Source organism: Ascidiella aspersa, chromosome 8 (assembly GCF_963924565.1).
Source record: "Ascidiella aspersa chromosome 8, kaAscAspe10.2, whole genome shotgun sequence".
Lineage (NCBI taxonomy): Eukaryota > Metazoa > Chordata > Ascidiacea > Phlebobranchia > Ascidiidae > Ascidiella > Ascidiella aspersa.
Window position 1 is genome coordinate 24,333,982 of NC_139454.1, and position 17,435 is coordinate 24,351,416.

The 17,435-nt window shown below is 34.4% G+C and overlaps 2 protein-coding genes across 2 annotated transcripts in view; both read right to left on the reverse strand.

The window, feature by feature from the left end:
• Positions 1-279: 279 nt before the first annotated feature.
• On the reverse strand, positions 280-4,571 carry LOC146136983 (uncharacterized). Its single transcript, XM_083395894.1, has 7 exons — positions 4,423-4,571; positions 3,613-3,721; positions 2,837-2,983; positions 2,102-2,193; positions 1,676-1,814; positions 1,095-1,160; positions 280-477 (listed from the first exon to the last, which is right to left on the reverse strand). Exons 1-7 carry the CDS (start codon positions 4,537-4,539, stop codon positions 386-388), a joined length of 762 nt encoding a protein of 253 aa, XP_083252020.1. The 5' UTR covers positions 4,540-4,571; the 3' UTR covers positions 280-385.
• Positions 4,572-5,716: 1,145 nt separating this feature from the next.
• LOC146136984 (uncharacterized) overlaps positions 5,717-17,435 on the reverse strand; it is a 53,006-nt gene continuing 41,287 nt past the window's right edge. Inside the window, exons 35-44 of the mRNA XM_083396306.1 lie at positions 15,999-16,147; positions 14,684-14,819; positions 13,860-13,963; positions 12,708-12,814; positions 11,671-11,711; positions 10,593-10,712; positions 10,092-10,229; positions 9,052-9,182; positions 7,904-8,039; positions 5,717-6,645 (exon numbers count right to left, since the gene is read on the reverse strand). Of these exons, the coding sequence (XP_083252432.1) occupies positions 6,568-6,645; positions 7,904-8,039; positions 9,052-9,182; positions 10,092-10,229; positions 10,593-10,712; positions 11,671-11,711; positions 12,708-12,814; positions 13,860-13,963; positions 14,684-14,819; positions 15,999-16,147 (1,140 nt within the window). The 3' untranslated portion in view covers positions 5,717-6,567. The remainder of the gene's footprint in view (positions 6,646-7,903; positions 8,040-9,051; positions 9,183-10,091; positions 10,230-10,592; positions 10,713-11,670; positions 11,712-12,707; positions 12,815-13,859; positions 13,964-14,683; positions 14,820-15,998; positions 16,148-17,435) is intronic.

Sequence of the window (17,435 nt, forward strand, 5' to 3'; positions counted from 1 at the left end):
TTTTGTGTCCTGTTGGCCATGTGTGTCATTCCCTGATGAAGGCTTGCCGTATGGTAAGCTGAAATGCTAGTTTAACAATTATATACAAGAAGAACTTATTTTTATTATTATTATAGACAAGCACTTGTAATTACGTAAGCGCAGCCGATTGCTTTGACTATAGTCTTTAGAATTAGGCGATCAAATTGGAACTTATACATCAGGGGCATGTAAAGGGCCTAATAAATATTATGCAAATTCACTATATAGGCAAAAAACATTGCACGCTGCAACATAAGATAGGTAATAATATGACTAAATTATTTTTTCCTAAAAAAAAGGTGGAAAATTTCTTGGAGTTGAAATGGCACAAGCATAAGTATAAAGTAACAGAAGGTTGCTGCCTTCAAGTCTTTTTGATTCTTCTCGCTTTCAAAGATTTGCTTTTTTGCTTGAGGCTCTGGCGTGAAACGTATTCGTCATTTTCGCTGCTGCTTTCTGCTCAAAAAACGAAAAGTATAGGGAAGGATAAACAATTTTTACTATCACGCTTGCAAGTCCAAGCATCAGTTGCTCACGTCAAGTCCCGGTCAAGTCATTGACATAAAACTTAAAAGTCTAATAAAACTAATAAAATTGGTAAACTGGTACCCGATTATGAGCTAAACCTCAACTAGCAAAAACGCAATATACAGAATAAAAATTGTTTTACGTACAAATATATAACCTGATTTTGATCAAAAACATTTTATGGAAGCAATAAAAAAAACGTCATTTGTAGAAAAAACTTAAGTCAAGTCAAGACATTTGAAAACAGTGACTTAAGTGCACTTAATTCAAGTCATTAACTTAAGTCATTATAACACTGCAGATCGCCTTTAACAGGGTGAATTAATTAGTAAAGTAAATGGTTAGAGGTCTTATCGGATGGCAGTAATTTGCTAAAGGATTGATTCAACGATAGTGATAGCTATATGTTATGGCATGGAAACAAACGACATAGTACAGAGTAAAAAAATGTCTGAAGCTAATAATAAACGTTACATTTTACCGAGGTATGAATTTTTACCGTTTGTGAAATTTTGTTTATAACTTAATTTTAAATTTCAACTTACCGTCGCAAGAAGAACTGCTGGATTCTTCTCGCAATGTTATTCTTGGATTGATTCCTTCAAGATTGGCTGAAATCACATTTTGAGATTACTTCAATTGTGTTTGGTAAATACACAAAGAAACTTCAAAGCTGGCATTTCTAAAATTGGTATAGATTTACAATATACAGAATTCCCGATAAAACCTTGAAATTCGTCTCTTTCACTTACTCTGCTATAAATATACCTAACAGTCCACTTTTTAATATATAATTTCCGGCATCATCGTGAAATGACATGGTATTGTAAATTTGCTACTGCTTTAAAACGTTGATCTATCTTTTATTTTTAGTGTAATATCTTCTATAAAATTAAACTTTCAAGACAGTAAGTCTACTCTGGACAGCAAAACAACACTGAAATTCACAAAATATTCGGTATCGGATCGGCACCGATACCACCGTAGTATCGGGCATGTACTGAGGCATTTAATTTCTACCCAGAGATATTGACAAGTTTTTTGTCTCGTGCACTGTAGTCAAAAAAATTTATGCGAGTCGGTGCGCTTAACATTCAAAGGCCCTGTAATCACACTTAAAACTTACACTTGTTGTTCGCTGCAGATATTTTGCTAACACCCGGTGGCTGTGGATTGCTGCTCTGTGCCATCTCATTCTTCCAAGACCGCATCAAAAGCATAAGGTAGATGCCGGAACGCACAAGTTGACGTAAATCTTCCTGCATCTGAGAAAATCACAAGTTTGTACCACTATGTCCAGCACTTGACATTTTATTTTGATAACGATAACCTATATTTCGGACCAAAAGTACTATGTAGGACCAAGCAAAACAACATGAATTTGAAACTTTCCTAGATATTTTAGTAGTTTTTTAAGCCAAAATGTGTTTTTTATTTAACACTACTTTTAAAAATTTGACATAAGAAAATAGTCAACAAATCACCAACTGCTTTAATATTACAAATTTAAGTGGTCTCCTAATATAAGTAGTAGAAAGCTGTTATATAGCACCTTTAAAATTCTGTCTGCAGTAACATCTGTTGAACCAAGTAGTTGTACATTGTAAGGTTGCTTACAGAGCTCACAACATGAAACATCAGCACCTGGCAAAAACAGAGAAAAACAACTTTAAAAACTCAACTGTGGTAAACAACAGTGATTTTAAGGTGATATAAGAGAACGAAACAGTCTTTCAAATGTTTCCAATAGTCTCTCAATAAAAAAATATAGCCTTCATTAACTAAAGCAAATAAATGTCAGCTGGTGTACACTATTGAGGTATTGTTTTTAGCAAATAATAAATGCTACAGTCAACAAAATGTTTTTCCTGAAAACGTTTGTTATTCGTTGTATATGGTGTCCTGACAAAAGATTTTTTCAGTTGTATGACAGCCACCTGATTGTCATTAACTGAATACTAAAAATGGCAGCTGGTTTGTGGATGACATAGTTGCAGTCCTTTAAACTTACTCAGCAGTCGCAAAAAAGCTAAGCTTAAACTGGGTAACAGTGTGAGCTTTGATAGGTAATATCATAATGTTAATAACTATAGTGTGGTGGATATGTTGTCTGTCAATTCAAAATATACACAAATGTTAAATTCCTTTACATGTGTGCAAAGTTTCAAAACAAAAAAAGAGAAAAAATGGATGCTATTTCCATGCAAAAAATCCAAATTCTATAAGAAGTCAGCAATCAATATTTTAGCATTGTAAATAATTGTAAAACTGTAAAACTCAAACTGACCCTTGGCTTTTTTAGTTTGTCTCCATTGTCTGAGGCACTGCATATGAACAAAACGTAGTGATCCGGAACACGCACACGGTGTAACTTGCTGGTTGTCCAATGAGTCACTGGTCGATTGGCAAATACGACACATTGTTGACTCTTCACCTGCAGAATTACATACATTTCAACTCATTAATGTTGAAAAAACGTCATGGATCAACTAAATAAAAACGCTTTTTAGACAAAAACAAATGCGGTATTGATAACATTTAAATTATGTTGAATTACTGTACTGGTCTAATATTAAAGCCAGCCTTTTTTCGAGATGTAACAAAGAAAAGCCAACATTTGCTTTTAAGTTTCAAGGGTGAGCATTATAGTTTTGTAGACCTTAAGTTTTCCAATATACTATAGCATAGGGTTTATTCTGACATATCATTTTGTTTACTATGAATCAACAATTGAAAGGTCAATATGATGCATTTACACTCTAAAACAAAAATTCAATTCAGGCCTTATTGTTTAGTACATAACGCAAAACTACAATCAAAAATGAAACAGTGTGACCTAAATATAATTTAGTAAGTTTAGCATAAAGTCACAATTTCTATGCTGTACTCTACGTTTGACAAAACCACTGTTTTTTTAATTTTATATTGCAGTGTCCAGTTTGGGAATCACTGGGTTAAACCAACTATTTATGATATGCTAATGTTAATGACTGACAAAGATCAATATAATAAAAAGTAATATTTAATAAATAAATTTTACAATAAATATTATATACGGCTTACATATGGCAGCTACTTGGTTTGTTTCATTCAGGCTTGAAACAGTAAACCCAGATTTATGGTAGACGGCTTGCTGACGGGATTTTATCAATGATTTGATGTCTGCAGTAGCCTAGAAAAAATAAAAGCATGTATCAATACAAATAAGCTTTGTTTTTTAGAAAATTTTGTTCAGAAAACCAGTTATTATTTGTCTAAAATCTGTATTATATCAACCTAAACATATGCCAACTACTGAAGCTTTCCGATAAGTGTCTTATGTACAAAAAAAGTAATTTTAATGTAAAATAAGTTTTTGACTTTACAGTAAGCAGTCTATAATTAAATGCAATGCATTTAAAATACCCTTAATTAATACAAAGCTTGAATTTACAAATTATTGGTATCAGATTGGCACCGATACCACAATCCCATCGGACTATTACTAATATGATTAGCCATCTAATTACTACACAGTAATATTGCCATTTTTGTATTCCGTGCATGAAAGTCCATAATATTTATTCGAGCCACTACACTAAACATTTAGCCGCCATGAAATTACAGTTGATTTAGCAAGTCATTTTTAGAAAAAAGGTTATTATTTGTCTAAAAACTGTATCACTCTGCTAGAGATTTCTAAAAGATTGTCTAAAGTACTTAACAAATGAATTTTGACGAAAAAAACACAAGTTTTTGACTTGATAGTGAGCAGTCTACAAAGGCAATTTAACCAAATGTTTTGCATCTAAAATACACTTGATTAAAACATCACGATTTTACCTGGTATATTTTTAGCTAGGCTTGGCAGTTAACATGTTTAAGCAAAATTACCTTTTCTTTCTTGCTAATTGGTCTTTTTTTGCACTCTTCATTCAGTGGCAGTTTTGAAGATCTTCGTACAGATTGACTGTTTTTCTTTAAACGCTCTCTACTACTTTGAAATTCCATCACTTATGATTGGAAATTAAAGTCAAATGAAATTCAACTAAACCTTTCATTTGTAAAATGAAATGAAGGAAAATCAATTAAGTTTAAATTAAGTAATAGTAATTGTGTAACAAATGTCCATCATTTAATAAACAATCGAAACTAATTCAATTGTCCAAGTCAAACTAGTTTTACTAGTCTTTGTCTTTTTAATAACAACTCAACCTATCAATTTAACACAAATAAAATGTCTTATTTCTTACTGAAGAGATAAATGAGAACTAACAAACTAGTTTCAACTCGGAAAGTTTAATTTAAGAATTATGTCCACCCAAACTTTAACCCCAACAAATCAACATAAATTGTTTAACATGTGTATGTGTAACACAGGTTGGAAATATTGATATTGTAAATAAGTTAGTTGTGAATGACTTTTAACACAGCAACAATTTGTTTGTCAAGGTTGCAGCTATCTGATTGAAATCCTACTGAATTTTACCAAAAATGTAATGATTTAACGAAATCACGACACCGCTAAGACTTAAGTCCAGGTAAAGTCATTTGTCTGAACGAGTAAAGTCTCATTAATTATTTTACAAACACTTAGTTAAGTAGGACAACACTGACATGCATACCGCAGAGGCTATTTACCCAGCTAACAAAGCAATTCAAAGGTAATTCCGTAAAATTCGAATAAAACAACACCCCGAACCTAACCGTAATCAATAAATTATCACGTGTTTTTTCAGCAAGCGTAAAAGAGCGTTTCGGTCAAATTTCCTTTCCTAAAAGAAATCGCTATTTTTGTTTTTGGATAACAATATTTAGTACACATATCTACTAGCACTGACACACAAAGGTTTATTTCTGCAAAACCATAATTAAGAGCTTCGTAGCGTGTAAACCAAGACTATAATTGGTAAAGAACGCAATTAGCATCAACAAACAAAATACTTTAAAGTTAATTTTATCAATTGGCTTCCCCTAAACTGGAACGTAGCAACTGTTCAATGAACCGTGGAATATTTTCTTAGTCGGGTTAAGTTCATAGTTTGATATTTTAGTAGTAAGTACTTAAGTGGACGCTTGTTTTTAACCAAACATTTTTTTTAATATAATGTTGATTGTATTTTGTGTATATAACTCACAGAAAGGCTCTAAATAACACAAATTTAAGAAGAGCATTTATAAAGTAGCAAAATAACAGTGGTTTTCAAAGCGAACATATTCGCCAAAACTTGTATAGGATGTGTGCTAAAAATCAAACAAATTTCTAAAAAAACAAGTGCATAGACCTTTACAATCTAAAGTAGCGAATATAAAGGTAATTTTGGAGAATAAATGACAGCTGGCAATTAAGCTAAGTGCAAGCAATGGAATTATAACTTCGGAACCTGAGATTCAACAAGCTACGTTTTAAAACAATGTGTAAAGAATTGAAGAGTAATAAAGCAGCACATAGCCTAAAGCAAATTTCAATAAATACGACAAAAAACTATTATTGATGTATAGTGCAGGGCATATATCAACTAAAATTATCATTCGTGGGTCGCAGAATTGGGTCAGATATAACCCTGTCGGCCTACTTAAATCACAACATATAGAAATAGAACCAATATACCCAGAGCAACATATGTAGGCTTATGCGAATACCAAAACTGCACATTGATTATAGACAAGCAAGGAAATAAACATTAGCTGTTTTATAAACAGCATGACTTTTAGCACGGCTCAGAATAACAAGCAATATTTTATACGAAAATCTTATAGACCTTTTATATGGACAGTTAGGGGTCCATGAACACCAAGTTATAAATCTCTAGTCTTTAAAAAAATCAACTTCAAACTACTAATTTTAAAAGCACAAATGAAACAACACAAGTAATATCTTACGTAAAAATAATAAAATAAAAAGCAAAAAACTTTAATCCACACATACATGTGATACAAACATCTCAGCAAAAAATTGACAATATGAAAAGAATAATTGTTTTCTTTAGAATTAGTCACGCTAAATGGACATTTATTAACCGTTACCAAACCCCAGTTTTAATTGGTAACATTGGCGTAGTTGGAAAATAAGCCGATGTAATGCTTCATCAAAGCGTAGCTGGATTTGTAAAGAGCCTGAACAACAAAACAATGTCATTAAAATGACCCACAGTAAGCAGCATTAAAATTTATTAAACCGCAGCCTTTATGCTTCTACGTAAAGCTGTTTGTTATTTCCTCATGTTTAACACAAGGAAAATGGAACACATATCGTACTTACGCCTTTCCTTTTGATTAAAAAAAGGTTTAATGGTGAAGGTCGTTTTAAGACTAGAAAAGTAGTTTTGAATTTTAATCCCGTATTATTTATAATTAATTTTGGAGGAAAACAACGTTTGAAGTATGTTTTGTTGGAACCATGAAATCTACCACCTGCAATTACGGTATATGTTCGATATTATCAAATTTAAACCGATAACCGATCGTTGGTGAGAGTATCGGTATATTCGTCTAATAATAGAATGCTGCCGGTGCTATGTCTATGCGAAACTGAACTGACAAAATTAGGCATTTTAGTAATACCTTGTGATTTTAAGGTGCGTTTCTGCCTTAAACGTTAAATTTAAAAAAATGGCATATAACGGTTTAAAGCAGGAACCATAGAACGTAGTGTGCAAAATTTGGCATCATGCGCGGTGAGGTGAGACCTTAAAACGTTTGATTTCAAAACAGATACGCTTATATGACCGCAGCATTGACGCCATTTGCTGTTTGGTCCGTCGGCTATAGTTTTGCAGGCTACTCAAAGTAAAAGGTAAAGACAGGGCTGGATTAACAATTAGGCAAAATAAACACGTACTTAGGACACCGATCGAAGGGAGGCAACATAGAAATTTTCATAGCCGAATTTTCTAATGCATTTTTTTTTCTAAATGCAGTGATTAATGAAATATTTAAACTAGGCCAGGCTCAGACCTAAATAACGGGCCAGTCGAAATAACCTATATATTTTTTTCTATGTCAATGTTGCACTAAATATGTGAGTAATAGAAATCACCTTGACCCTTGCAAGATAAATGTCGACCTTAATTCCTGATCAGTAACAACAGAATACTTTAGCAAAGCGAGAAATTCAGGTCAGACACATTAACCAGATCTTGAAAGGTATATAATATAATATATATATCTTTTAAGACCTGGTTAATGTGTCTGACCTGAATTGCTAGATTATTTTGCTGCTTTCTTTGTCAAGTATCATCTTTAAACTCCTCTATAAGTGTTTGTAGGAATGATATTATAGGGCACCCTCAACAAAGCATAATCCAGTCCTGAGGATAGGTATCGAAATTACATTTTTCCCCACACTATGTCGAAAACGTTACAGTTTTTTTACCTTTGTAAAAGCAACTTCTGGCAAGCAATCCTTGGTGTCTTTGAAGGCCCTAGAAACGTCCACCATCATCTCAGCCTTGTACCTAGCCACCAAGTTCCAGTAGATACAAAACATGGCAGGACGAGTGAGATCAGATCTACGCACAGAAAATACAACACAAGATCATAACTTGTATCAATTTGCAAACTGAATATGTAAAAAAGAAGATATCCCCTCGCCCTAAAGCACGTTAATGACGACAATGACTTCAAATGGTAGCAATATACTTTGTTCAGAGACTAATGATGCCAGATTGGCGCAATATATTTCTCTATTAATAACTAGAAATTATAAATGACTGATTTTGACACAGACAAGAAGGTCTAAAGTGCATTGTATCAATTTGGTGTATATATAGGTATCATTCGATTGGTAGTACTCGGATAATAACCGTACAGTTTTTTTACTACCATTAAATTGAGTGGTTACCAACCCGAAGTTCGTAAAAAGGTAGCAGGGGGTCCTCAAGCAGGGGCGGATCCTGTGGGTACCTGGCCATGACCCCCTAAACTATTGTTTGTTGAAAGCGTTATTTTTTTAATGTTTTTGTCCGTTTTAAGAATCGATTTAGCCCAAAGGCGTTATGCATTTTATGACATGTTGTGCTGTGTGGCTAAAAAAACTCTATACAACGTCCAATTTCTCATGGCCTTCCAAAAAAAATAGGATCCGCCTCTTTCCGCGAGAGCGCTGGAAACTTTAATGTGTTTTTGATGTGTTGAATGTATGAAGACCTAATTTTATTTTAAGTCGACTATAGTATTGCATTTAGACTTTAGAGTTCGCTATTTACTATAAATTCGAGCTTATAGTTTTGTAAAACTGTCTTGGAAAATTAAAAAAAGGAGTCCGTAAGTTTGGGACATTATTTTAACTTTCAATCGTCACCAAACTGCTTGAGATTGCATTACGAACACAACGCAACTCAATGCAATAATTTATGTTTCTATTTCAAAGCAATAGTAAAGTCTAGTTGCGGTATAGGTTTTAAATACGTAGTACTTGATCTACAATAAGGGGTTTATTCATGTGGGCCGATTCTACAGAATCCTAAGCACTTTACATGTAGTGTTAAACTCTGCTGAATACACAATACTTGCTACACTTACTTGGCCAGTACGACCATATTCTTGTTCGTGCTGTCGGTCAGATGTAGGTCGATGACCGACAAGAGTTCAATGATTAAATCTTCTTTCGGCACGTCATTCTCTGACCAGTCACTTAATTCCAGTTGAAAAACCTAAACAAATAACAAATAGTCACAAGGGCCATATATCTAAGCAGTTTTGAACTGAGCGACCGCCTATCAAACAGAATTATTAAAGTGCAATTATTCCTGGTGTATTTGCAAAATATCTTGGATTATAATCTTACCTACTAATTCGGTTACTTCGTTTTAAAAAAAAAAATACGCCAGAAAACTACCAGCCATAGTATTCGTGTCAGCAGGTCTAAATTTATCAAAAAGCAAATAAAATACGAGCTTTGGGCGCCACAAAAATTTTTAAAGTTGAATTTTCAATGGTGCCTCATTATTTATTGAAATAATTCAAGTTGGTCAGACGACTCAGACCTCAATAGTGGCCCGGTTTACCTATCTTATTGTTATAGTTTGATTAATTTCTATAGATTCTTAATTAATTTCGATTGATAATATTTTTTGGTGGTTTATTGGGTTTATATTTTGAATAACATACATGGGGAACCAAAGTCTTAAAATAGCCTAGGGCTTTCAAAAAGGCATGATTCCGCCCAGTGTGTCACGGACCTAAAATAGAGGCTGTCGCCGGGTTTGAATTTTCGCTCTTTCGGACGCAGGTTGCACACCCCTGTAATATACAGGGTGGGCCAATAGTAGGCTTACAGTTATTAAACTTTTTTTAGGTAGCATTGAATAGCCACCACGCTCACCTGACCTGACACCAATGAATTTATTTTTGGGAGGGTGTTGTAAGAACAAGGTGTATGAGAAGAACCCCAAAACAATAAATTTACTTTTAGACCGAAACCTACTTTTTATGCTGTAAGCCTACTTTTGGCCCACTCTGTAGAGCGAAATCCTTTGTAGATACGCCATTGTTTGAAACAAGGAAATATATAAAAGTATGGGAAGCGTTTAAGAATTATTTTGCTAAATAGGTAGTTTTACCTTGGAAGAACCACTCTTAGAACGTAGGGTGAAATTTCTTTGTGTCACCGGATGACCGACGTTCTCCGAAGTTTTTGCGACCCCTGTGTCCCCGTAATCTTTTTCGTCAATCGACGTTGGCCAGTAGCAGTGATCGTTCTGCAAATGGCGAATGGATTAAAGATTAAGGTATCAGAAAGCCGCGGGTAGCATCTTTGATGCTTTTCAAATTCTATATTAGCTTATGAGAGTTTTGATTAATATTCTTGTTTGGTAATTTCTAATCCAAAAATCCTAACCAGTACCATATCGTTTAACGTGGAGATACCAACTTTGCAAAAATAGTGAATTGGGTTTACCGCTGTTCCAAACGAGTAAACCTAAATAAAAATTTCAGAAAAAAACGCTTGTGGATGTTTACCAGACAGCTGTTATATCCTCTTCATTATACAAAAATAAGTAACCTATTAATTGTTTATATTTCACCTAAAAAAATGAAAGACATCGAAGTAAAAAACATACCTTTGATTTCAACATGACGATAGTCGATATTTTCTTCTCGACTATCATCAACCAGAATTCCGCCTCTGTTTCCTTGTTGGGCTGAGTTGAAACGATGAGTTCGTCCACACTGTTGTACGCCTGAAATATTTAGTGGGTTACAATTAATACCACAATATTACGTGCTATAAACACGTAATTTCGCAATGACTCCAGGCAAGTCATTGGAAAAAGTTATCAGCTTAAGTAATATCATTTTTTTTATTGTCATTACCAGTCAAGTCCAAGTTGAGTTATTTGCAAAATAACTTAAATCCAAGTTAAGTCCCATTTGTGGTAATTGACATGGGCCTAGCAAGTTAAGTCATTTTTAACGCATTAATTGTAAAAAAACGAACAACATAAAACAACCTAACATAGAGCGGGAAAACTGTTTACACGTAGAATTAGGGTTAACAACAACCAAACAGTGATATAATTTAATAAAAACACTTATAGGTGAAGGTTGTTTGCCACAGCTAATTGGTTCGAAAGACTTAAGTCAAATTATGGCATTTAAGAACAGCGACTTTTGTGCAATGAAGTCAATTCATTGACCTGAGTCGGTACAACATTGCTTGAAATGAGTAACCGCTTAATTCAGTGGTCGGCAACCTGTGGGCCGCATAGCCATTTTAGTGGGCCGCGAGTTACTTTTGAATAGTTTAGGGTTAGGTTATGGGCCGCGTGATAGTCGTACATTCATTGCACTTTATTAAAAAAATAACAGAATTTTTCTGGCATAAAACTAGCTCAGCTTGGAAAGGCCTACGTGCCAAATGTGGTTCTGAGAGTCTATGAAACTATATTTTTTGCCAACTTTAACTAACTATAGGAAAACGAAAGATTTTCATATATTCTTTGTTTTATAGTATGTTTCTTTTATGCCATGGCAGTGTTTTAGTCAACAAGGGGCTGTCTTATTTTTCACCCTAACATCAAATATCCTGAATCCGCCACTGTTTTGTAATGGTTTTACGTAGTGGGCCTTAAATATCTCTAAAAAGAGTACTTTGGGCAGCGACAAAAAAAGTTTGCCGACCACTGACTTAATTCTTACCTCAACAGCATATGCAGAAAGGACTTCAGAATTCGGTGCATCTGTGACAGAAAGGTTTGTATTTAAATGTGAGTTTTAAAATGTGTGTTAACAAGCATTATAAGAACATATTATTGAATTATCTTCCCGGAAAACACGAAAACGAAAGTGAAAATTTGTTGAACTGCTTTTGTCGCACGGTGTCAGTGTTACTACAAATTTTCTTTTGACCTAAGCCATTAAGATAAGCACATAAGTGAAAGTAAAAGTTCTACATTGTTTTATTGAAGTCCCCTTTAGCAGTAGAATGTAAAACATTAAATTGGGAAACAAAAAGTCCTTTAATGATTACGTTGCCTTCAATTAACAACATTTAAGAAACTGAAAATGAAACTCCAATTTTCGCTTTAAATCACCATTAGCTATAGAATATGCTTGATTTACAATAAGCAGAAACCAATCAAATGAAGTTTCACTGGAAGCAAAGCGAAACAATACACAAACCCGGAAAATGGTTTCGGCTTTTGCTCAATCTATATTGACACTTAACCTATATAATATGTATTGCTTTGGAAAAGGAATGCTATGGCACATCTAAACAGCTTACTCTCCTACCGGAATACATGTTTGCTGTGCTTTTCACGGATAATGTTTCATGGTGAAATTTCTGTAGAATGCTATAGGCAACCAAACGATATAAACAAAATACTAGTAACGTGTTATGTGTACAAAACACTTAAATTTTTCATTAACAGTGTAACCGAAAAAAATTTAGTAAAATAAAGGCTACCCTAATAAACGTTGTCTTACTTACATCGGGAAAGGCGCTAATACGTTACTAAGATGGTTTGGTTTGGAGTTTGGACGGTTGTTTATTTCCTATGCCAGTTATTTTAATATTTAATGTACCAGGCTACAATCAAATTAAAAGTTAAAATAAACAGCTGATAAATCATGTGACTATTGTAAACAATAGGCTCAACGCAGCCATAGTGCATACGCAATTTTAAATCCCAGCTTAGCTCAGTGCAGCTGTAGTGTAAAAGTCCTTTACTTACATCGTGCAAGGCGCTGATTCTTCACTAGGAGTGGTTGGTTAGGACGGTCGCTCTTGGCCAATTCAAGCTTCTTAAATTCGTTGTCGATTGCGTTGTTTTTCAGCGATCTGTGTAATAAGTAAAAAGCATTTGCAACTTTAAATGGAAAACGAATTAAATGAACAACATTTATTTTTTAAAGTGGTCCAGTTTGCTGTCAAAGTAAGCATGGTACGTGAACTTTAGTAGTCAAAATAAGAATTAACGTTCACTATGAAACATGCCTACCCACATTAGCGAAGCAAATCTAGTATTTGAATTGCTTTTAAATGGTAACATCGATTTTGGTTTAAACCATATTACTTGCCAGTTACGATTTCAACGACAACGCAGCGCTGCTCCACCAATATTCAACCTACCATTGCAAGAAAATACAGAAACACCCGCATATTTGTTTAGTTTTACGGGTAATTTCTTTAAGGAGCCATTACTCAAAATTCGGTAGATTTTTTGCTTTTTTGCGTTTTGTTGTTTGGTTTGTTTTTCTCTGTTTTTCGGTTTTCATTGTGCGTTGCACAGCTCTATTTTCGGGTTGTGAGTTGTATGTTGTTTTCTTGCTAATCTGTTGCTTGTTTTGCCTGTTCACCGTCTGCTCGCCATCCGATTTCCTTATCTACCGTGTTTCGTGACGTCACTGATTAACACACCGCTTCCTCCTGGGCCGTTAAAAAGTTTCAGAGCTTGCTGACTGATTGTTGTTCGCAGCGGTGCCATTTTCAAGCTATTATTAATTTTAGAACTTTATCGTCGGCTTTGCGTGTTCTGTTGGAGGGCAAGATTTTGTTGTTGTTGAAACACGAACTAAACCTGTTTAGACTTATACGATAATTGAAATTCTTCGTACGACGCGCAATTTGGCGTATGGAGTATCACACATAAAATATGTCTCATACTTCAAATGCTAAATTCATAATCAGAATTCTTCACTTGTGCCATTAAAGGGAGTTATAAGATATGATTTGATTTACCAAAATAAAAACTAAACAACAAAGTTTTATATCGAACATCAAAACAATTTACGAATTTTCCAAGTATGCTATGCTTGGCTGTTGCCTCACCCATTTGACATCAAAATCTAAGTAGTTATTATATTTCATGTCATATATAAATTACTCTTCCATTTCGTTGTATTCTTCCATAAAGGCAGGTGCATCCTTGTCGGAAACTCCCAGCACTTGGGTTTCGTAGAGAAGCTTGTGCAGAAAGACGTACTGAAGCTGAAAAAGAAACAAACTTGTAATAACATTTAATTTGAAGTTAAATGCACTGACAAGTGTTGATCTGGAGTCTCATTGAAATTAAAAAATATTTCTTTTATTTGGTTGAAAGCTGTATTATTTTGAAACCAACAAGCCGAAGAAAACAGCATAACTTTTGTAAGCATACTTTTGAAATCAAATGATTGATACGAACTAATAATTTTACAGCTTTTTTGTTTACAGTCTAAGGTCAACACAAATATATACTTAGGCTATTTGTGGGTGGACTAATACGAGTAGCTGTATATCTGTGTTTTTGCCATTTTGAAGTTTATTAATCAATGCTAATTAAAGCATAATAATTCACCTGCAGCAAATGCTTGGTGTAGGTTTAAATCTTAGTTATTTTTTATCTTCACCCTGCTGACATGAAAGAGAAGACATACACAAAGGTTGGTTATCCGTCACCACTTAGCTTGAAATGCCAATTTAATAACGTAACGGTATCAAATTGGCAAAGGTCGTGAGTTCAAATCTTAGTCTAGTTTTATTTAACTTTTATAAAATGAATATGACATTAATGAATGAACTATTTTTGCTGCGATTTGTTTGCTTTTAGAGTGAAAATAGGACATTTTTAGCACGAGAAACTAAATCTATCTCCAGCTTCCCACTGTAGGATTTAGGCTAGTTTTCGGTTACTATGTTTTCGTATTCAAGCTCAAGTGAATATCTTACCACAGTTTGAACCATTTCCATCCTCTGATCTCTCATTTCCAAGACAGCTTGGTAGACGTCGATGCTTGATCTCGTCTTCATCTCCTCCAGCAAGTAATCGAGTCCGATGAAGGTCCCTGTTCTCCCCGCTCCGGCACTGGAAGAAAATAAGCAACAATCCACTTTTAAAATGGTTTAAAAAAACTTCAGTGTTTGCTAAGACCCACAAAGCACATACAAGAATTCCGTGGCGCTGTATATATTTTGGCAATTAAAAATATGAACAGGAGTAAACTACACAAGTTTTATACTTTTAGAGAACTGCAAATTACGAATTTACACATTATTTAGAAAATAAAAACATATCGTCAATAACATTCTTGTGTAATGTATATACTAGACCTAGTATATTGCCCTAGATCCCTACGTCAAGTCATTGAATTAGGTCAATAGAACACTGCTGACAACTGTCGTAACACTTTTCAGCCCACACTTCAGGCATTTTCTGTTCTACGAGTTATAAGTTATCCGACAGTATCTGGTTAAAATGACCACAAGATGCGCTGCAGAGCCCAAATTCGATTAATTAGCAGTAAAGCGTAGGTTTATGGGAAACATGTCATCAGCAACGATACCGCGGCTTTATGAAGTATTTGCAAAATAAAACGTAAAATAAAGTAGTTTGATTTTTGCCAAACGGCATTGCCTTGCAGATATATTAAAATTTACTTGGATGTTGTTGTTAGTCTGGTACTCACGAGAAAAATAGTTTTTTTAAAAAACATTAATTTTAACGCCTTGGTAAGCTAAAGTTGCAATTTATATATTTCCTTAGGGCAGTGGTTACCAACTATTTCTAAAGGAAAATGAGGACAAATTATAATTTTTGGTCTTCAAGATTCTAATTTAGTTGTTCAGCTCATATATATTGTTGGTTTTGTTGTATGGTAAGAGTCCAATAAATCAAACAATATATAACAGCGTGCACATTAGGTGTGCATTTATTTGATTTGTGACATTACAGTAAACTACCTAATTTTGTGAGTAAGAGGTTTGCAATATATTATTGTCTGACGCCCAAAGACAAAAAAGTTCAATTAAAGGTAGTAAACATCATTTACAAAGAAGTGTTTCCCACCTACAACTCAGCAAAAAAGTTAATCGAAGAGTAGGCTTTATGTTTGTACGGAAATACAGCCATCAGCAACTGCCGACGATTCACAAACGTAGTACGTATATCCAGTTAAAAACAGACCATGGGTCCCGTGGGCGTTTCCTTTATAAAGATAGCAGTCTACTATGACTAAACGACTGTGCGCGTTCTCCAGCAGTTAACCTGCAATGTACGGCGGTCGGCCGAATCTCTTCCAAGTCTTTCAACTGGTCGTTGACGTCTTGATGAAGACGCAGTAGACCACTGGTCGTGGCTGGGACCCCGTGGTCGGGCCAGGCTGTGAAGTGGAACTGTGTGATCGTGCGAAGTTCCTGCAGTGAAAGAGCAATTCGTTTTACCACAGGTTTATATCACGAGAAATCGAAAAACTTTGTTCCGCGGAACAACACTGGGAACAATATTAGGAGCGCAATGCAAATTCCCATAACAGACATCTCCGAACAAAAAGTTGTTACCTGTTCTGTCCCAGATTTTCAGACAAGTAACCAAATTTTGTAAAAAAAATGCCTATTGAACACTTCACTTAAACCCCAAAAAAAGACTTTAGTCAAGTCAAGTCATTTGTCCAGGAGACTTAAGTCAAGTCCCCCAAAAACAGTGACTGAAATTCCCTTAAGTAAAGTCATTATCATTACAACACTGATTACAACTTTTGTTACACCTTTTCGGCCTACACTTTAGGCATATTCGGTTCTACGAGCATTGAGAATTCCACAGTATCGGTTTAAAATGATCACAAGATGCGCTACAGAGCCCAATTTCGATTATTTAGTTGTTGACACCAATTGCAAGTGATGGAAGCGGGTAATAACTAATGGCGTTATAAATAGTCACGACATAAGGTTACCCTAACCTCAATTCCAGTTGTATAGATAGGACTTCAATCTGCTTTAACAAAAAAAATTCACGGAAGGCAAAGATTATTGGAGCACGCAAATTACCGACATTTTTTTTCAATTAGCTTTAAAATGGCTGTAAATACTAACAAATTTATGGACTGAATGCGAACGTTTCATTTATTTTAATACCGCTAATTAAATCATATTTGTAAACGTGAAATTTTCCGGGTTGTTAAGCAAAAATGCGTTAAGGTTGGAAAACATTTTTGACTTTATGCAATTTTATAAAAACAATTACCTTTCATTAACTTCAGTTACTGTAACTGAGAATAATTCAAGCATCACTTATGAAAGGTGGGACGCGAACCTTTTAAAAGTGATGCTTGAAATACTTCTCAGTCACATTAACTGAAGATGATACAAGCTCGTATCGAAACGTCTTAATCAAGATGATGTCCATCTACTCGACCTATCTTGCTCTGCAATTCATCATCAAGATACATTATAAATCCGTGCATGGTGTACCCAAATACCTTTCAAAATTGGAAACGCTCAAATAGATCGCAAATAATACAGTTTAAATTCTTTAATTTAAACAGTTCGGATCGGTAGTGAGATGGCCCGAGGATCGAACGAGTATTGATAGTACAACTGAAAATTGTATATCGTTTTCGCTGCGATATTATCGAATCTTTATGTCCAATATATTTTTATATTTACACTCTGTCACTTTTTTAGGGTTGATCAGTTCCAAACTATC

Bases quoted from the DNA above. Each gene is read 5' to 3' on its own strand.
- LOC146136983 (XM_083395894.1), bottom strand. From the start codon at position 4,539: ATGGAATTTCAAAGTAGTAGAGAGCGTTTAAAGAAAAACAGTCAATCT. The intron at 2,984-3,612 runs GTAAGCCGTATA...GTAATTCTGCAG, and splicing joins AAACCAAGTAGCTGCCATAT to GTGAAGAGTCAACAATGTGT. The intron at 478-1,094 runs GTAAGTTGAAAT...TTTTTTGAGCAG, and splicing joins CAGCAGTTCTTCTTGCGACG to AAAGCAGCAGCGAAAATGAC.